This window comes from Gouania willdenowi, chromosome 13 (genome assembly GCF_900634775.1).
Source record: "Gouania willdenowi chromosome 13, fGouWil2.1, whole genome shotgun sequence".
NCBI lineage: Eukaryota > Metazoa > Chordata > Actinopteri > Blenniiformes > Gobiesocidae > Gouania > Gouania willdenowi.
Window position 1 is genome coordinate 31,481,184 of NC_041056.1, and position 19,161 is coordinate 31,500,344.

The following is a 19,161-nucleotide window of genomic DNA, read 5'->3' on the forward strand; positions in this document are numbered from 1 at the left end:
CCTGGCAGCAGCTCAGTGGCTGCTTCTGAACCCTGGGAAAAATAGTGAAGTTGTTTGGATCCTGTTCGATTTGTGTTTTCTCAGAAGAGGTGTTAGATTATCTCAGTGGACCTCCATCAAGTAACCCAATTACCTGATAAAATGCCTTTACAGATACTACCAATGCTTTGCTATTATTTTATGCACAATATTTTTGGGAAAAATTCTGTTTTATTAAATCAGTTTTAACATTTTGAGACTCATGCATAATATTGTTCTGCAGAAGAACAATAAAAAACAACACCATTTTCTTATCTTTAATATATAAAAAATAAATGCAGCAAATAAAGGTTATCTGTGTGTTTATTTTACAAGAGTATTGAACCAGATAACAGCATTTGAAGATTGCACTCTACACAATGCATTTTGTTCACACACCATTTAGAAAGCACACTAAGACAAATATTGCAATTGAGTATAACATTTTAAAGAACAAAGAAGGTAAAAACACTTATTTCAACTGATACAAAGTGATAAAACAAACCAAATAAAGTGTGAATTTGTTCTGTGTTTGCCTGAAGTTCTTAGTTATCTCTATGACTGGTGTTTGAAGTGTCTTTTCTGTATGAAGCTCTAAATTATACGCATGAGGATGTGTGCACTTTTGCATCATTTGTCCCCTCAATAAAAAGACAGCTGTCACTGTGGGCGTTGTCTAGCTGTTGGAGTTAGAGAAAAGATGATAAAAATGAGGAAATGCGACAACAAAATGTCACGGCCACAGATCAGCAGATAACTAATATGTCTAATGGTTGATGTCTTAAAAGCTGAATTCTGGGGAAATGTCAGGAACATACACACGCCTACTCAGCCCCTCGCAGAAAAGTGCTTTTTTGATTTTTTTAAAAACTGTAATCTTTCTGTTCATATCAACCCTGACAAGGGCCAGCATTGCTCTACTGTTTACCTGCCAAATAATGGCTCCTTTCTTTTTTATAAGCTTTCCACTGCTTTCAGACGTACACACCCTCAGAGAGAGGTGTGTGTGTGTGTGTGTGTGTGTGTGTGTGTGTGTGTGTGTGTGTGTGTGTGTGTGTGTGTGTGTGTGTGTGTGTGTGTGTGTGTGTGTGTGTGTGTGTGCGCGCGCGCACAGCTTTTTTCCAGTCACTCAATGATCTGGAAAAGCAGTTCAAAAGGAAGAGGAAACCTAAGAGCAGGGGCAGGTCTAGAAAAAATTCAATGGGGTGGCAAGAGGGGAGCAGAAATTTTTTAGAGGTGGCACTATATAGCAGACTTAGATAAAACATACTAAATTATAGGGCTGGGTATCGCCAGGTACCTCGTCATGTGATATACCGCGATAACGATATTATGCTATTCTGATCTCCTGCAGTGCTGCAGTAATCCTTTAGTGGTCTTTTTGCACGCCTGCAGTTCTCTCCTATGCGTATCAGCACACAGAGGACACACCCACGTCAGTGCACATTGCCTCACACACACTCAAACCTACACAATCCTGAACTCAACTAACTCACAAAGAAGTCCCACAAGTGAACACACAAGCTGCAGCGCACAAAACACTCAAACGAGCAAAACCTGTGCACAAACACTCACCGATGTCTGAAGGCAGTGGAACTTCAGCCCCGGAGGGAGGGAGGGAGGGGAGAGAGAGTCCGGGGCCATTACTCCGTTTTGGAATGACTTTTTTTTCTTTTTGGAGTGATACAAATGTGTTCTCACAGCAAATGCGTAAGGGTTGGCAGCTATGCTTTTACTTCTTTCCTTTCGCGTGTCAATGTAAACAACGCACTTCCATGCCGCTCTCGCGATACTTCCGCGTCGTCTTTGTTGGTGTTTTAGATTGTTGGCTCCGCAGTCAAAAAGTGGCAGCGGCGCCATAGTTCTGTGCCCGTGTGTACAAATTAGGGTGGCAGCAGGGGTGGCAAGGGTTTGTCGGGGGGCATTTACCACCCTATGCCACCCCGCTAGATCTGCCCCTGCTTAAGAGAAAGGTTTAAGTGGAATGTTTTCTTAAAGAGTTAGAAATGAAAGAAGGTTATTAGTCTTGCATTAATCTGGTAATTGGAGCATGTGTCAGTGTTAGTCGTATTGGTCCTATAGACCCCTTAATGGCCCATGTCACAAGTGAGGTGGCTCGATGCAAACAGGAAACGCCGCTGGCTAAAGAGGAATAACGTTAGTGAACGTAAATTAAAGTTTCATAATATTCCAGCGGACACTCTTATTCAGAAAAAACTAAGACAATTGCCTCCAGGCTAAGCCCCGCCCACAAAATACATCACAATGTTTACAAACAATCCAAGGGTCTATAGGTCCCAGGTTTTACAGCAGCAGCACTGCTTACTGTCCCTGCTGTCTATCAAGCACATGTTATTAGCAGGTTGCCCATCTTGCTCTTTGCCCTTTTCTGCGTACAACTCTTTTGATTTCTCTAATAGTAGGTCTTCATAGAGTCTTCTTAGCCTGAAGGTCCTGCATTAGAATCGGCCAGCAGCAGAATTTAATAAACACAAAATGTACTTGCAGTGCACATGTTGCTTTCATCATGAATTCAGAGGTTTCATCTGTCTGGTTGTTTCTCTTTGGTTTGACCTTGACCAGGTTCGATTAATTCATGGAGGGGATCTTTGATGCTCGAGTTATGCTTTGATATTGCTGAATCCAAAATACTAGAAATCTATGTAATGTTTTAAAGTGTCAGAATGGGGGTGGAGGAGGTTGTATCTCACTCATCACATGTGGTACAACCTTACGCACCAGGAATGTAAACGCGGGTCAATCTCTTTAATAGCGATTTTAGAGGTAGGCATATGTACAGTATTTATTTAGTTTTTCATACATCAAACAGAAAACATGTAAAGAAGACCAAAGTTTTGTGGCCAATTTTGCACAACTTGTAGAGGAAGTACCATTGCTCAACACATTAACCAACCAAAAAACATAGACACATGAACAGCTTGTGTTAACACCTCCAGGTATATACAGTAAACAGTATATGTAGCTCTGAGAAATGATAAGAACAGAAACTTCTGCTTCAGCTACTTGCATTCAATCCTGAGCCAATTAGGCAATCTCAAAGGTTTAAAAAAAAAAAAAAAAACTTAAATAAAAGACAATTGCTGGGTGACACCATTAACTGCAAGATCAGGGCAGTACAAATATATATATATATATATATATATATATATATATATATATATATATATATATATATACTGTATATAGCACAAATAGAAAAAAATAATAATAATACTTTTTTGATAAACTGATAATACTCTGTACCGATATTACATTTTTGTGCTAATATTGTCTGGTAATATCAGGGGGCACCATTATTGGAGAGTCCTAATCTTTCTGAATTTACAAAGGGATCCATGCCAAGAGACACTGTGGACACTAGAAATGAAACGTACCGTACTTTAACATTTTGAACAACCAATTCAAATTCTTCTTGAGTGTTTCTGATATGTAGCCCTTCCTTTTGTTACATGAATAATAGAAAATAGCTTTTAGTTTCTTTCTTGCTACGAAATGTGAAGCTGATGCTCCTAATCAGCCCAATGGCAGTGTTTACTCCCCAAACCAACCAATGAACCACTTTCATTTCATTTTATCTCTGAATCATTCACCCCCTTCCCCACATTGTCTCAAAATTGGTGTCTGGCAGTTCAATGCAATCTAAAACTTTTTTTCCATTCTAGACTATTGTGGTCCAGACATCTCTTGTCTCATTTTCTCATCTCTCCTCTCGCAGTCTATATAGAAATACTCTGACGAGAAACACAAGGGGAAATAATAATGGAACAAGTATTGTGGAGCCTGTTCTATCTAATTCAAAGAGATTAGTATCAGTCTTTCACTAAAATCCCAATAGAAAGTTGGGTAAGCTTCATACAGCTAAGCCAAATAGCTATAGGCTTAGATAAAGTTTGCTATTTTAATGTTCGATACAGAAAAATTCATCACTGTCACTCAAAGAAAATAAGTTTTACGCATGTTCATATACTTGTTTAACTGTTTTAATATGTTTGCTTTGCTGTCAGTGGGAGGATGCAGGCTGATGGAGTGGCTTGTGTTTTTTATTAAGAATAAATTACCTTTAATTGAAAAATAAATAAGTAAAAATCTGTTTGATTAATGTAATGCATGTAAATAAGTAAAGGGATTGTCTCTAAAGTTGAGGGTTCTGCAACATCATGGAATGATTAAAGGTGTTGATTGTTACAAATGTATTTTTATTGGAATGATTAGCATTTTCCTTATCTAAACAAAACACTCTACCCAATATTCATTTTGTTTTGTAATGGCAGATGAGTAAAAAGCACTTCATAGTGTAGGAGTAATAAGCCATTTGAAATGCATCCATTTGATGTCAACGTTGATGTCAACAAAGAGCTTTTCATAACAAGGCTTTCTGCTTTCTTACCATGTGAGTTCTTGAAAACTCATATAAACTCAATAAAACCCTGCAAATGTAAAAAAAAAAAAAAAAAAAAAAAAAAAAAAGAAAGACCTCCAGGGACACAGCAGCAGTTAGGATGATGATGTTTTTTAAGGATATTGTTGTACTGTATGTCTGGGACATTTCTCTCTAAGATTAAAGGCGTGTTGTACTTGACAATGCTGAATGTAGAGAAGTAAGTCCACCTCAAGGATCATATCGTAGCAATCTTGAAGTGAGTGAAGATGAGGAGATGAAAGATGATTTGTATTTACATGCATAGCCAATAAATATAGTATATTATTTGTAACAAGCATATTGTGATTGTCAAATGACTGAATCTTTTTATTTTGTTTTGTGTATATATATATATATATATATATATATATATATATATATATATATATATATATAAATTGTCATTCCTAAGTAATGAAATCTCAAGGCAGTTTAATTTGTAATTGCTAATAATAATAATATACTTCATCCCACTCCCTTTTGAGCAGTGTATTTATGTTTATCTACAATATTTATGTTAATACATATCATATAAATTAGCTTTTCTGTTTCTATTAAATTGCTCAAAATAAATAGATACATAAATTGTTTTCTTGTTTTATCTGTACAGGGTGATTTCTAATGTATTATTATAGAGATATATTGTCAATATTCAGTGTTTTGGTTTTTTTGTGTTTAATTTTGATCTGCATTTATCAAGTGTTAGCAGATAGCATGTGTGTCATTAGTATGAATGAAAGTACGCTAGAATTACATGACTTTGCTAATGTCTCTCTAATTTCCCATGCTTCTCTTCCTTTCTATTTTCAGTATCTGCTGATTTGACTCTTTTCTTTCTCTCCTGGTGTTTGCTTGTTTCCCTTTATTACATTTATTAGTTTCTTTCTTCTCTGTCTTAACGTTTTCTTATGTCTTATGATGAAATTGATTTCCCAATCGCCGTTCTTCTCTTTTTCTCCCATCATGCAGTTACTGTTGCTTTACACCATCATAGTCATCATCATTATGATCACCATATCTATATCTCTGCTGCTCTCTTTTCTTCTCTGATCCACTGTTGGCTGTAGGTAATAATTAACTCTTTATTTTCACACCCTGTGTTGTCCTTTCCTTTGTTTGAGGGATTATGGATGAACAGTGACACACAAGGGTCACAATGGCAGAAAGGAAATCTGCAGGTTTAGGAAAGAGAATGGGAGGATGTGGTAAAACCTCAAATAACTCTACAACACAGCATCTGATTCTGTTTTAATCTGCATGACACACCAATTCCATTCTGTCTTGTAACAGTCCTGAATGTGTTGTGTTTTTCTTCACTTTCCATTTTAATTGACACCATATTGATTGAAGTCTTTACAAAAACAACTTCAGAATGGGCAGACAAGTTAATTCTCTCCTTCAAACAAACTGTTTGTGCTTGGGGGTTGATCTTAAGCCAAAGACTAGCATCACTGCCTTTAGCATTCGTTGGTGTCAAAGAAAAAAAAAAAGAAAACAAATGTGTATAATTTTGTTTTCCTGGGAATCAAATCTATTCACACTGTCCAAAATTAACCAAATGCAAACTTAAAGTCTTTCTATTATCTATGTTTGTAGACTGGCAACTGCGTCAACATCTGATGAGGATAAAAAGGAAAGGCAGGTCAATAGATTTAAAGGAGCATAGGGCAGGATTTTAATGCTAATGGGTGATGAAGCACTCACAACCAAAGATGTGAATAAGACCACACACTTATCCCTATTGCCTTGAATAGATTGTGTGATACATTTTGTACAGCTGTTTTGGGTACAAATTTCCCACGTAGTTCTGCAGGCGTGATGTCAAATGACGCTGATGGTGACGTCAAATGATGCTAATGCGCATTTTCGACGGCTTAGAGAGGAGCCCCACTGCCGGAAATAAAAAAGAATGAGAAGAAGACTTGGAGACTGAAAGAAGACAAGCACGGTGGACTAAACAACTGTTTGGTTCCACAGATGCATGCAGAGGCATGTGCACAGGTCTTGTAGTAAACAGTCACATGAACGACGAGTAAATAAATAACCGTGTGGCAGTTAGAGTGGAGATCGGGCTGCATTTTCTCATCTGGCCCAACAAATTACAATTAAAGAAATTACATATTTATGTTTGTTTTTGTGGTAAGCACCTATTTTATTAACAAACAACTGATAATGTCAACATCAGATCAGTGCACGGGTAACAAGCGAAAGTGACATACAAACGGGCACAGTGCACGCAAGAGACCCATTGGATCTGTACATAATCCATGAATCAAAGAAAAGGATAATCCATGTTATTGTGCAGAAAAAGTGTATTCCTTTATAATTCTCCTCCTCTGTTCCATGCCGCCAGGGGGTTGTAGCTGTGTGTTGTTCCAAATGAGCATCAAAGAGCCTTGTTTATTTTCCGGTGTTTTGTTGAATGATTATTACTTACCTACTGTAGCTAACCATGTGTTTTGTTAGACACAAACATTAAAGCAACTGTTATAAAACTTGCACCTGACCCCACCATAGAGCGGAGAGGGAGCAGCGAGGCTACCTGGTCCATGAAGCAGCGAGTTGGGAGCGGAAACAACTTTCATATCGCTCCACTAAAAGTTGAAACATGGCGATGTTTACTGGAAAAGGCAGTGACTGGGGCTGAGGTTTGGAGCGGACCAATCACAGCCCTTATGTGCCTCGTCGCCTCTACGAGTAGCAGGATTGTTGGGAGGAGCACATCAGGTTTACAGAGAGGTGGTCTACACCTACAGTATGTAGAGCGTTAGTGCATCTATGATGTCAATTTTACGCAGAACCATATATCAGGCTTTATCGCTATGTGCGTGAGGTGGTGGGAGAGCAGGGCTGTGTGCCCCTGAATGGTGTCTGTGAGGCTGTGTGTGAGCTTCACGACATGATTGTGTGTGTCTGTGGTTGTATTGACACATCTTAGCTTATGAACTTGCTATGTTTGTGCGTGTACAGACACACCATTGTGTGTGTTACCTACTGTCTCTGCACACAGCGCTTCCTGAGTGGGCGTGTCTTCCTGCTACAGCAGTAACACTCATAATCAAGGCATTTTTTGAATTTTCCTCCTAGTGGCAGGTCAGCAGGAAGCAGGTATTTATATTTTCTGGTCACTTTTCTTCTTGTGACGATTAAGAAACTCTTCTGTTACTTTTATTGTACTTATTAATTTCTGTTACATTGTTTGTTGTATTTTCTGTATTTCTGTCATCTGCCTAGGGACTACGGGTGTAAATTAGCCCTGTGGCTATAATCCGGCATGTTTATGTCTGTTTTTGTTGTTTCAATGCAGGTGTTCATTAATGTGCATTGTCCCTATCAAATTAGAAAATAAATAAATAAAATAAATACTTAATTAAGTGAGACGCCACCTTTTTCCTTCCCTCTGTTTTTGTGTTGCATGTGTTGCGTTTCACCAAAGTGAATAAGAACCAACTATGCACAGTAGAAAAACGTTTCTTGTATGAAACAGTAGTGTTGTGTTCAAGACCACACTATCCGAGACCAAGACTTGCCCGAGACCAAGACAAGACCCAGACTTCGGGGAGCCGAAACCGAGTCAAGACCAAGACCATAAACATTTTTTTTTAATTTAAAAAAATATATAAATAAATACAATTATGACAAGGTTTGATAAATAACATTCTCTCTTTAGTTTTAGTTTCTTTTAAATACATTTGAAGGACAAAAAAGGTGCCTGCACAATATTAACTAAAATATTAAAACTACTACTGCTACTGATAAATTCACAATTATTCTACATATTTGAAAACAAGATTTTTATGTCAGCTGAATGTACAGCAAGTGTTTAAAAGTATTTCTGACAAGAAATAACATGGCTGGTCACCTACTCACCGCAGAGTGTTTCCTCTTTGCTAGGGTTGGGCATCGTTTGGATTTTAACGATTCTGATTCTGATTCCGATTGTCAATTTCGATTCCTGTTCTAAACAATTCTAGATTCTGATTCTTTGAGTTGTGCAGGTCAACAGGTCACAAGTTTCACAAGATAATTTTTTAGTTTGAAAGAGCCTTTACACAGGCCATTTTTATGAATTCACTTAGTTGATATAGTTTAATTTGGTTGCTGTAATATAACTAGGATATTCAATTACAAAGGTTCCCAACTGTAACTGTAAAAGTGAAACTGAAATAAAACTACAAACAAGTTGGCATCAGTCTAAAAAACATAGAGCTACAGGTAGATGTGAAACTAAATAAAACAAACTCAAACTCAGGAACAGTCATGTGACAAATCAATCAACAGTTCTTGTTGAGAAAGATTATTATTATTCTGGATACAGTGGAAACAGAAACTATAAAAAATTGTTATATTATGAACCTATTTATATTGTGGGGAACATATTATATACAAATATGCATTGGAGTCTAAAGCCAAAAAAAACCACCACTTTAAAATGAAAATAGACTAATATAAGACCTCTTTACAGTTATTTGAGTCATTGTGACTTGCGGCGATGACGCGCTGGTGACGACATAATCCAAGATGGCGGCGGCCCAGACGACAGCCAGCACTATTTAATGAAAGCCTTAAAAGACATGCATATAATGAAAAGAGTGGATGGACAAAGGCATAAACATGTGGACTTTCACACGGACAGACACAAACTTATTAAACACACACGGACCTCGGTAAACGTAACAGGTTTCACCGGGGGGCAAGCACTAGGACCCAGAGGTGGAGTAAATGCTTCCCCGTACTATCTTTACCAGGGAGCTAATATTTATTCATGGTGATTGTTTTCCAGAGTTTTACTGGGATTTTTACCGGTGATTAGTTTCTATCTCCCTTCCGCTCCGCGGTCTAAACTGACACCGTAGCCAGACACACACACACACACACACAACAAACAGAGCAAGTCGCGGAAACAAACTAGTGCGGGCATTTAGGAATCGAAAAAAAGAATCAAAATGCAAACATCTTTGTAACGGTTCTGGAACCGGACGTACGGAACTCTGTGCCCAAACCTACTCTTTGCTGTGCTTTTACAAATGTATTCTTTGTGATTCGTGAAACCAAATTTCACAACCAACAAGTTAGCGGACATGTTTCGCTCCCGCCTCTCTCTCCTGCTTGTGTGTGTGTCACACACGTCACTCAGTCACATTAAGGAAGGTTGCGGTCATTATAAGGGGTGGATTAAAGAATGAATAAAAGATTGTTTTATCCCGTTCTTCTCCTTGTTATTATCACATTATAAAAAAGTTTAAAAATATCAGGAATTAGTGCTGGTCTCGAATGGTCTTGAGGGAAAATCCTGAGTCCAGGAAGCCCGAGTCCGAGACAAGACCAAGTCAAAATGCTTCAGAGTCCGAGACGAGACCGAGACCTTTAAAATTTGGTCTCGAGACCAAGACCGGTCTCGAATACTACAACACTATGAAACAGTGTTAGAATAAAGGTTTTAGGTTAGAAGATGAGGAGAAATCAAAGAGATGGCACGCTTTGAGGTGAAAGGAAATGGAGGAGAACAGGATTGAAGGGGAAAAGGAAAGGGAAGCATGTAAGAGGAAATGGCTTCTGAGTGCTCTTTTAAATGGAAATTGGCTGGCTCACTGATGGCTGGGAAGAAAAATTACCCTCACCACCACCACCACCACCCTGTAGTCCACAATACTTAGATCAGCATTTCTGAAAGTGTGCACACACTTACACTATGCACGCTCATGTATATCTACACATCTAGACGCAAAGTTAAAACAGAGTACGGAACTTTACTCCTACTCTCTCTTTATCTTGCACACACACGCACGCGCACACACATTCACCCTACAGAGATTCGGAACAGCAAGGAAGTGTGATGATGCATCATTTACTGAAACACCTCGATCCATCTTCCCCTCTCTCATCACATCTCCGCTTTTCACATATTTTTATTTCTGCAAGGTGATGATTGCAACTTACCTGTCTTGTTTGATGTTTGCAGCTGTATGATGTCCGTGCGTGAGCTTACATTTGTGCATAAAGACAAGCAATGTCTCCTCGGTATTCAATCGGAAGTAAAAAATGGTCACTCTTTGTTGGAAGCATAATGCCAAACAAAGAGCTTTTATATTCATGTGGGGGGAAATGGATAATCTCACTGACCATAAACGAGGCTTGTTCTGGAGAAAAAAACAAAAGCAACAGAGAAATTGAAATAAAAAAAAGACTATTTTGGTTTGTTCCATTCATTGTCCCTTTTTGTGTCGTCTACATTGTACTGCTTGAAAATCATCTCAGTTCTGTTCTAATCTCAGTGAGCACCTGCACTCACCTCGTCCCCAAAGTCCTACTGCTTGTAAACGGCTAAAAGTGCAAATGTAAACATGATCAAACAATAATTATTATGGGTAGTTGACAGTGTAGTTTGGGAGGTGATAAATGATTAATCTGTGTAACATGGGCTTTTGAAGTGGATGTTTGTGAATTGCAGAAGCTTGAGGCATGTCGTGTGGTCTGTTTGGTTTTTAATCAACAACTTTTTACTTTTCTTCTCAAATCTACATTTTTGAATTATCCAGTTATTCTTTTTGATACCCTTTCACTCCGTTCAGAGTTAGAGTGGATGACTGCAGGGCAACCCCAGGGTAAAGGCAGAGTACACCATGTAAACTCTATCATTGTGTTCCTTTAAATAAATCATACAGTTAACCTTAGTTGATTTATTAGGATAGTTTTGTCTTTTTTTTATTCATGCAGTGCATTATTTATAAACTGGTCATTTAACAGCACAGTTTGATTTCTGCTCTGCATCCTCTGCTTCTTCCTTCTCCCACATTCAGCCGTCAGGCCATAGGGCTTCCATTCCAATAGCTGCAATCAAACCTACAAATATGTGCTATCGGGCTCTTGTCTCTGTATGGCATAACTAAAGTGATTTTTTTTAATGCCTGCACTGTTTTCCTGCTTCTGCTGTTTTTGATTTATTTTTATTTTTTTACTTAATTTTCTGCCCATGATGCATAACGTGGTAGCAGCAGAGGCAGCAGCAGTGTCCTGCATGCTCCCTTAAACAGGACACAATTATTTAGCAGGGCCACAAATACAGCTCAGCTGTAGCTGTGCCATTTAAAAGGCATCTGAAACGTTGTGAATGATAGTTAAACTAAAAATAGATACATTTTTTTGTCAGCTGGCAGGATTTCAGGGAGAAAACTCAAATGTCTAACTTCCACTTTCTGCAACAAAAACCTAACTCTAAAGCCCTATTCGCAAGGGATAAGTATTATCTGGGGACCCCATGTAATAAATAAATGACCACCCAACGTCTGCTTTTTATGTGGCACATCAGCACGGGGTAACCAAAGCCTGAGATTTTGCAGAAATTTACAGACATCTCCCGTATATGATGTCAACGCACTGCGCATTGCGTAACATTTTCTCACATTGTTTTCAACATGGTGGGCGCTAAGAAGAAAAGTAGGCAAGAGGCGAGAGGAAAACTTAAAATTAATAAATAAATAAATAAACATGTGTCCCGGAAACAAAACAATGCGTAATCGCGCATCAGATCCTGTCCATTTCTGTCCAAATCACAGAGATGCACATTGTATTATCACAGGACCTCTGAGTTCAGCAAAATATAGTAGGTCATTTGCAGGGTAATTTTTACTTTACAAATTACTGACATGGCCGATTCGCACAGGATTAACATCACAGACATTTTCTGCAATTATTACAAATCCCATGAGATCCCTAGGTAAAACTAATCCCGTGCGAATAGGGCTTAAGTAATAATGGGACAGTTAACTATCATCTTAGTCTCATAAATCCCTACAGGTCAGAAAGGTCAAGATGCAGGACCAGGCAGGTTCATAACTAATGTAAACATGGTGCTTGTTTTGAGGAGAATCAGCATCTTTATTTTGGGCTCCTCCCTGGTGGCCTTAACCCTTACTCTGCTACACAGGTTTACATCTTGTACATTGCTTATTTCTTTTCAACTATTTTTCTTTTTCCGTAAACCATATCTTTTCAGCAAAGTTCTTGCAGTCATTCTTTATGCAGTAAATAGTTTTTGTGCTTCACTCACACTCCCACCGTATTTAGTTTATCACCAGGAAACAATTTTCTCATTATATCCAATGGCAATGTACCCCACATGCTTTGTTTTCATTTTTCATTTGCTTTTGTGCATCATGGGGGACAGATTTAGTGAATAATGGAATTTTTCCAGTTCGATGCTGGGACAATATATAGAAAGACACATTTTTCATCAATGGCTAGGACTTCACACCGACAGAAAATGAGAGCAAAGGTTAAAAGAACCAAAGGCAAAGAAAATACACATGGGAGAGATTGGAAAAATGAATCCTGCATGCAGGACTTACAACCCAAAGCGTTCAAAGCAGTATAAGGTGCTTTTATCTCCCTTTTTCACCTCAAGAGATAAATGACTCGTGTGACTTCAAATGTTACGATCCAGGCTCGTGAGCCTGAGTAATTGCATTTGAGATAATACTGTCATGTGATTATTGGTATCAGCAGATGCAAGCAATAAACTCAACGCACTGCATTGGTCCTTAAAACTGTCCCAGACTAAATTCTGCACCCTGAAGAATCATAGCCATACAATAACATTTAAAGAGACCTTTTGGTTCCTCTAAGTGGTGATTTAGCATTTTATGTCTGCTATCAAGCTAATTTGATTCATCTGCATGTGAATATTTAACTTACTCAACAATACAACACTTGCTTTACTTTGCCTCCTGTTGCTTGGAAGTCTTGCTCAAAAATCACAGATAATAATGATGCTCAGCTTGAAGCATAGCTCTCATTAAACCATGTTGAAAACCTTATCCATGGTAACAAATCAGAGATCTACTAACATGAAGGATAATTTATATCCTTTAACGCAACCGCCCTCTGAGAAATGATCTATATATTTCAGCTCGTCAAGATGTTATCATTTTTCTCTTGCACTAAGCATTAAAGAGAGTGACATAATAAATCAGAAATATTGGTGCTAATATAAAGAGAGAGATTTTAGTTTTTGCAATGATAGTTTAGCCATAATCATGCAAGCTCATGTCATTTCTGGAAATTCCTCATTCAATTTGACTTCTCAATCCCACACGGTGCAGCAGAGTGACGTCAGTGGCCGCTCTTCTGTTAATGGCACAGCTACAGCTGAGCTGTATTTGTGGCCCTGCTGTTTCTGAGATTGAGAAGTCAAATTGAATTATGTTACACTTTTTGCAGAGGGTGAGGCATGAAAACGAAAATGCTATGACCTCTTTGCTTTCTTGAGCTGTGTCACAAAATGAGCAGTGTTGAAGAAGAAAATGAAAATGCAATTTTGATTATTTATTACCAATTTCATTTATGAGTCAAATAATGCAGCTACAACCGTCAATGCATTAGCCTTTCTGCTAATGCATTTTAATTTTCAATTTTTTCATTTCAAATTGAATTTTGGTACCTTTTTGCTCAGCCATCTTTTCAAAATTAAAACTTAAATGTAGATTCATTTATAATGTAAAATGAAGTTACAAAATGAGCAACCTTGAAGAAAAAAACTAAAAATGCAGTTTTAATTATTTATTATTCATTTTATTTATGAGTTAAAAAATGCAGATATATTCTGAAAATGAAAAAGCATTTCTGTTAATCCATTTCAAATTGAATTATGGTACAAATATGCTTCCATAAGACAGAAGCTGTACAACGAATCTTAATTACGACTCGCTAAGATAAGCGAGTTGATTTCAGCCTTGTTACGTGTGCGCTCTTGTGATGAGGAGGAGATTACAGCGTCAGACCAATCACAATCATGGATGAACTAGAGAGCAATATATGTTACAATTGAGAAATAATTCTTCAAAAGTGTTAGTGCTTAAATTAGTGAGATTATGAATGTTAAATAAACAGACACTCTGATCAGTTTCATTTTCACTTTTACCTCGTCTGTGGCTCTGATGCTGCGTTCATACAGCTCAGCCTACATCATAAGGTAGACAATATTTGTATTTTATATTACCTTACAGGACTGAGACTCTCTGTGTGAATGAATGAATTAATGAATGAATTTATTAAATTAATGTATTGGTCTGATAGTTCTCGGTGCACACAGGCTTTATCAGCTGACTAATGTAGGTCAGTCCATCAGATATAAATCTATATATTTCCCATAGGATGGGTGAATGAAAGGATTGCATCGATGCCTAAGTATTCTCTCTCCTGTCAGCATCACATCAGATCCACTCAGAGACATTTTGGGCAGGTCGTTTTCTAAGAGAAATGATTGGTCAGAAGGCGGGACTTAAGTACTCGCTCAGATCCTAGCCAGAACAAAACCTGGTCCTGATCAGGTTAGTCATTCAGCCTAAGTTACCATGGTGATTTAGCCCAGTAAGACTTTATCCAGCTTCATAGGACAGCACACACGGATTAAATCCCGGAAGTTAACGCGATAAGAGGAAATCTAGCTTTGTAGCATAGGCCCCTAAAGTGTGAGAGCCCTAAAAAAACACCAGCTAGTTGCTTCTAGTTTTTAGAATGGGCAATCTTATAGTCAATGAAAACATTATTTCAGATAACTGGACACACAAACACAAAGCGCCACCTAGCTATAGTGGCTCCATCAATAAACACAGTTTTACACAATCCTGTCTTTCTTCCAGGTTCGAACAAACAGGTGGACTATGAGCCAGGGACGGGTAGTAAGCAGCTGTTCCCAAAGATGCACCTGGAAACCTGCGGTGGCCCTCTTTCCTCAGTGAGGACCACAGTGGAGCTGCAGACCAGCCATATTGGGAAGGGGTGTGACCGGGAGACCTACTCTGAAAAATCCCTCCAGAAACTTTGCGGTGGGTTTTTATTTATTTATGTATTTATTTATTTGTAGACGCATGGGATTGACAGAAATCTTTATGGTCAACCTAGATGCTGCTGTGAGTAAAAAAAAGGCTGAATTTAAGGGTTTAATAAAGACCAACATCAGGTCAAAGGAGAAGTCTTTCTTCCTCCATTAACATCTCCTCTCTACTCACCTTGCCGGTGCCCACAGCACCAACTGAGCAGGTGACACCCAACCCACCCTTTCCCACCTACACTGCATCACCAGCAATGGGACTGGAGATCATCTCTGAGTAACGGCCTTTATATGCCATCTTCAGGCTCATTACAATGCAAAACACTGCCTCACTGACTGTGTTGGCTCCCAGTCCATGCATGGTTTACCACTAAAGAGTCCTTTCAGGCACCTCATAGTCGTTATCTGATAGCAAATAGAATAAATTGTAATTGCTTTTTTAAAGCACAATCAATTTGAGATAATATACAAGGACATGAAGGCAAGACGAAGGCTGCAGCTGGGTTCTGCAGAAGTCAATGTGGATTTATTAGACGAGGGAATCTAATTACTGGGGTTTGAATGATGACAATGCCAGAAGTGTGTAGTGGAAAAAACAGCTTTACTGACAGAAGAAAAACATCAATTAATGTGCTAATGTGTTATTAGCTGGAATGAACGGATGCATGTTGCAATTGTTTGCCTGTACAAGAGAAAAATAGATTCTGATACAATCTGTTATTTTTTGTGAGTACAGCATTGCCCCCTGTGACCCTCTGATTTGTTATTTTTGAGCTGCTACAAATGATTCATAAATGCAGCTGAACGACTAGGATGAATTTTTCACTGTCTTTCTGTCAAAAAGCTAAAAGAAGAGGCTCTGGGCATGCTCAACACGTAGAGGGGCTAAAGGAGGCAATGTGGCCAAGTGACAGCTTGAAAACAAATGTTTCTCTGGACTCAGGGTGCTGAACTTATCGTTCTATTGGAAAAACGAAGCTTCTTTCAAAGGGAGGAAAAGTCAAAAGAGACAGTGAAGACAGCTGCTGCTGATTATCAAACAAGAGTCATCTGTGCATAACTGATGGATCCAGTTTTGTGTTTCTCCTTCTTAACAGGACCATTCAGTATCCCTGCTAATTGTATTATTACAGTTCTCAGTCAATAGGTCCTATTGTTTTGATAAAATATATGTTTATAGCCACTTTATGTTCAAAATATATGAACAATGACTCACATACCTTTTCTTTTGAAAATGAGTCTCATTTACTATGAATCGATAGCCATATCCTTTGTCCATCTTAGCCCATTGATTACATATTAAGCCCTTCCATCTTTCGTACTCAAAACTAATCATAGCCAAGGTTAGACCAATACACCCTGCCTATCTGCTAAGATTGTTATTGACACATCTTCTGTCACATTACCTTTTTGTTCCCATGGCAATAACCCTCAGGCGCCTCATCAGGAAGCACTGACCTTCTTCCTGCTCCGAGCCCTGCCACCAACTGGACGGTAAACCTGGTGTCTGACAGCGGGAGGGACAGCGATTTGATCTTCAGGTTCGATGGTCATCAGGCTGCTAAAATTCCAGACAGGGTGGTGCTGCAGAATCTGACAGACCAGTTCACCATTGCAACATGGATGAAGCACGGGCCAAGCCCCGGGCTCAGAGCTGAGAAGGAGACACTTCTATGTAACTCTGACAAGACGGGTGAGTCACAAGGTTCAAAACAGAAACCAACAAGGGTTTTGTTCATCCTTTCAGCTCCTCAATGAATGACCTTCAACAGTCCAGTGGTTCATATGAGCCTTGTACTGTATGCCGGTGTCACAGACTGAGTTTACCTCCGTCCTGAGATTATTTTACAATCTCAGTATATGAGATTACTGATTTAAAAAAATGCTAATATAAAAAATATGATTGTCATGATCAGATTATATTTATATTTAATTTATATGAATACAACAGTTCATTAATGTAAAGTTACATAACAACTGTTATTTATTGCAACGTATAACAAATTATTTCTTTTTGTATTGAGTTTTATTATAATCACAGTTTTTTGGACAATAAACTGTTCCTATTTGTATTGACATTGCTGCATGAGACACTTTTACTTACTCACATTGTTGACTTAGATTGTCACTCACTCAGCATGGCAGAAGTAGCAAAAATTCATTTTCCAGTAGTGAGCATGCTCATAATTGATCTCAGTACGAGGTAAACTCAGTCCGTGACACCTGGTTTTTTTCTCCACTTTGAGGTAAAACTAAAGCTTTTAGCATCCTACCAATACATCACAGTGCTACATTTAAATAATGTAGGATTACATGTATACATTTTTAAGATGTAGGAATGTCACACAGGACAACCAGAGTAAAGATCACATACAAATCTACTTGTGCAATACTTAACAGACAAATTGTGATTTTTTTTTTCTATTCTTTGTACACTTCGCAATATATTCGGGCATAATTAGTTTCCGTAGTCCTAATAACTAGGGGTGGGATGATATGAACCTATTTTACGATGCAATGATAACAATGTTGGTTTTACAACATTCATACAATATGATCTCGTTTAAAAGAAGAAAAAATGTCAAAATTAACATTCAGTAAATAAGTGTAATTTAATTTGACTTTAAAGTCTGCATGACAGGTTGCCAACATGGTGCCACAGGCACCAGTTAGTCCTCATGTACCATGGGAGGAGCCCTGAGGCCTGTTCTAACAGCAGCACTAGTCACCAATGAGCTCCGTCAGGCTTCAAACTCTCAAAGATAAATACAGATGACAGATGTATCAGTGCCTTAGTGGAGTTAAATATTATCACACTTAATCATTTTTTTAATCAAATAACCATCTTTAAATGATTAATTTCACTGAAACATTGTGAAAAATGTGTGTCAGTGTTGCAGAGGGATAGATTGTAACAAGATAAGTCGATTTTTGTAAAACATTATATAATTGTTAAACTGTTCAAACATGTTTTAGTTTAAATGTGTTAGACATTGTTAACTAGTGGTTAGTAACATAGGAACATGATTTCCTATGAAATGTAATGAAAATGAAACAATTGCCTAACATTTTTGCATGTTGAAACATTTCTTAACTTTTTAAGTTATAGCTTGTCTTATTTCATTATCTTACCGTTTAATTCATGTGAAACCATGAAAATGTAGTATTTAAGGAGTGTATATCAAACTGGTTGCCCTCCATAATATTCAGTACGTTTAAAGTAGCTCACAGTTTCAGCAAGGTGGGTGCTCCCTACTGTCACTGTGTGGACCCAAATGCAGAGAGAGAAGGCAGGAGGCAGGTGTAATGTTGAAAATGATTGTCCAAGTTTAATCCAAAAAAACAAAAGAGCACAAGGAGGAACAAGGACAACAGGGAGCAGTGTATAAAAAAGCAGCAGCACACGAGGAGGATGACAATACACAATGATCCAGCAATCACACTGTGTCCGAGCACGCAGCTACAGAGTGACAGAGGCCCGTTTGCAAACGGGCCACACCTGGGTGGAAACATGAGGGAGCTAATCAGTCACAACCCAAACACACTGACATCACAGGGAGGTGGAGACATGAGCAGGAATCCCTGAAAACACAAAGCCAAGAGTTAACACAAGAGAACATACGCGAAAATAGAACAACGACTCTCAGACTCAAGGGCTAAACATCAACAAAACTAAACAGAACCTGACACCTACTGTATGAGTTTTTCAAGTTTCAAACTGAATATAGAAAAAAATAAATAACTAAGACTTCTTCTTTTTAAACTGCAAAAACTTTAAGTGCCACTGCTGCCAGTCTGAAAGTAGAACCATACTTTCATCACGACACTCTTAAAAAAAATGCATGTCAGTTGGTGCTTCATGCAGAACGAG

General features: G+C 38.2%; 1 protein-coding gene across 1 annotated transcript in view; it reads left to right on the forward strand.

The window, feature by feature from the left end:
* Window positions 1-19,161, forward strand: part of LOC114474868 (calsyntenin-2-like) — a 356,008-nt gene that overhangs the window by 256,436 nt on the left and 80,411 nt on the right. Inside the window, exons 6-7 of the mRNA XM_028465442.1 lie at window positions 15,100-15,285; window positions 16,726-16,983. Coding sequence (XP_028321243.1) covers window positions 15,100-15,285; window positions 16,726-16,983 — 444 coding nt within the window. The remainder of the gene's footprint in view (window positions 1-15,099; window positions 15,286-16,725; window positions 16,984-19,161) is intronic.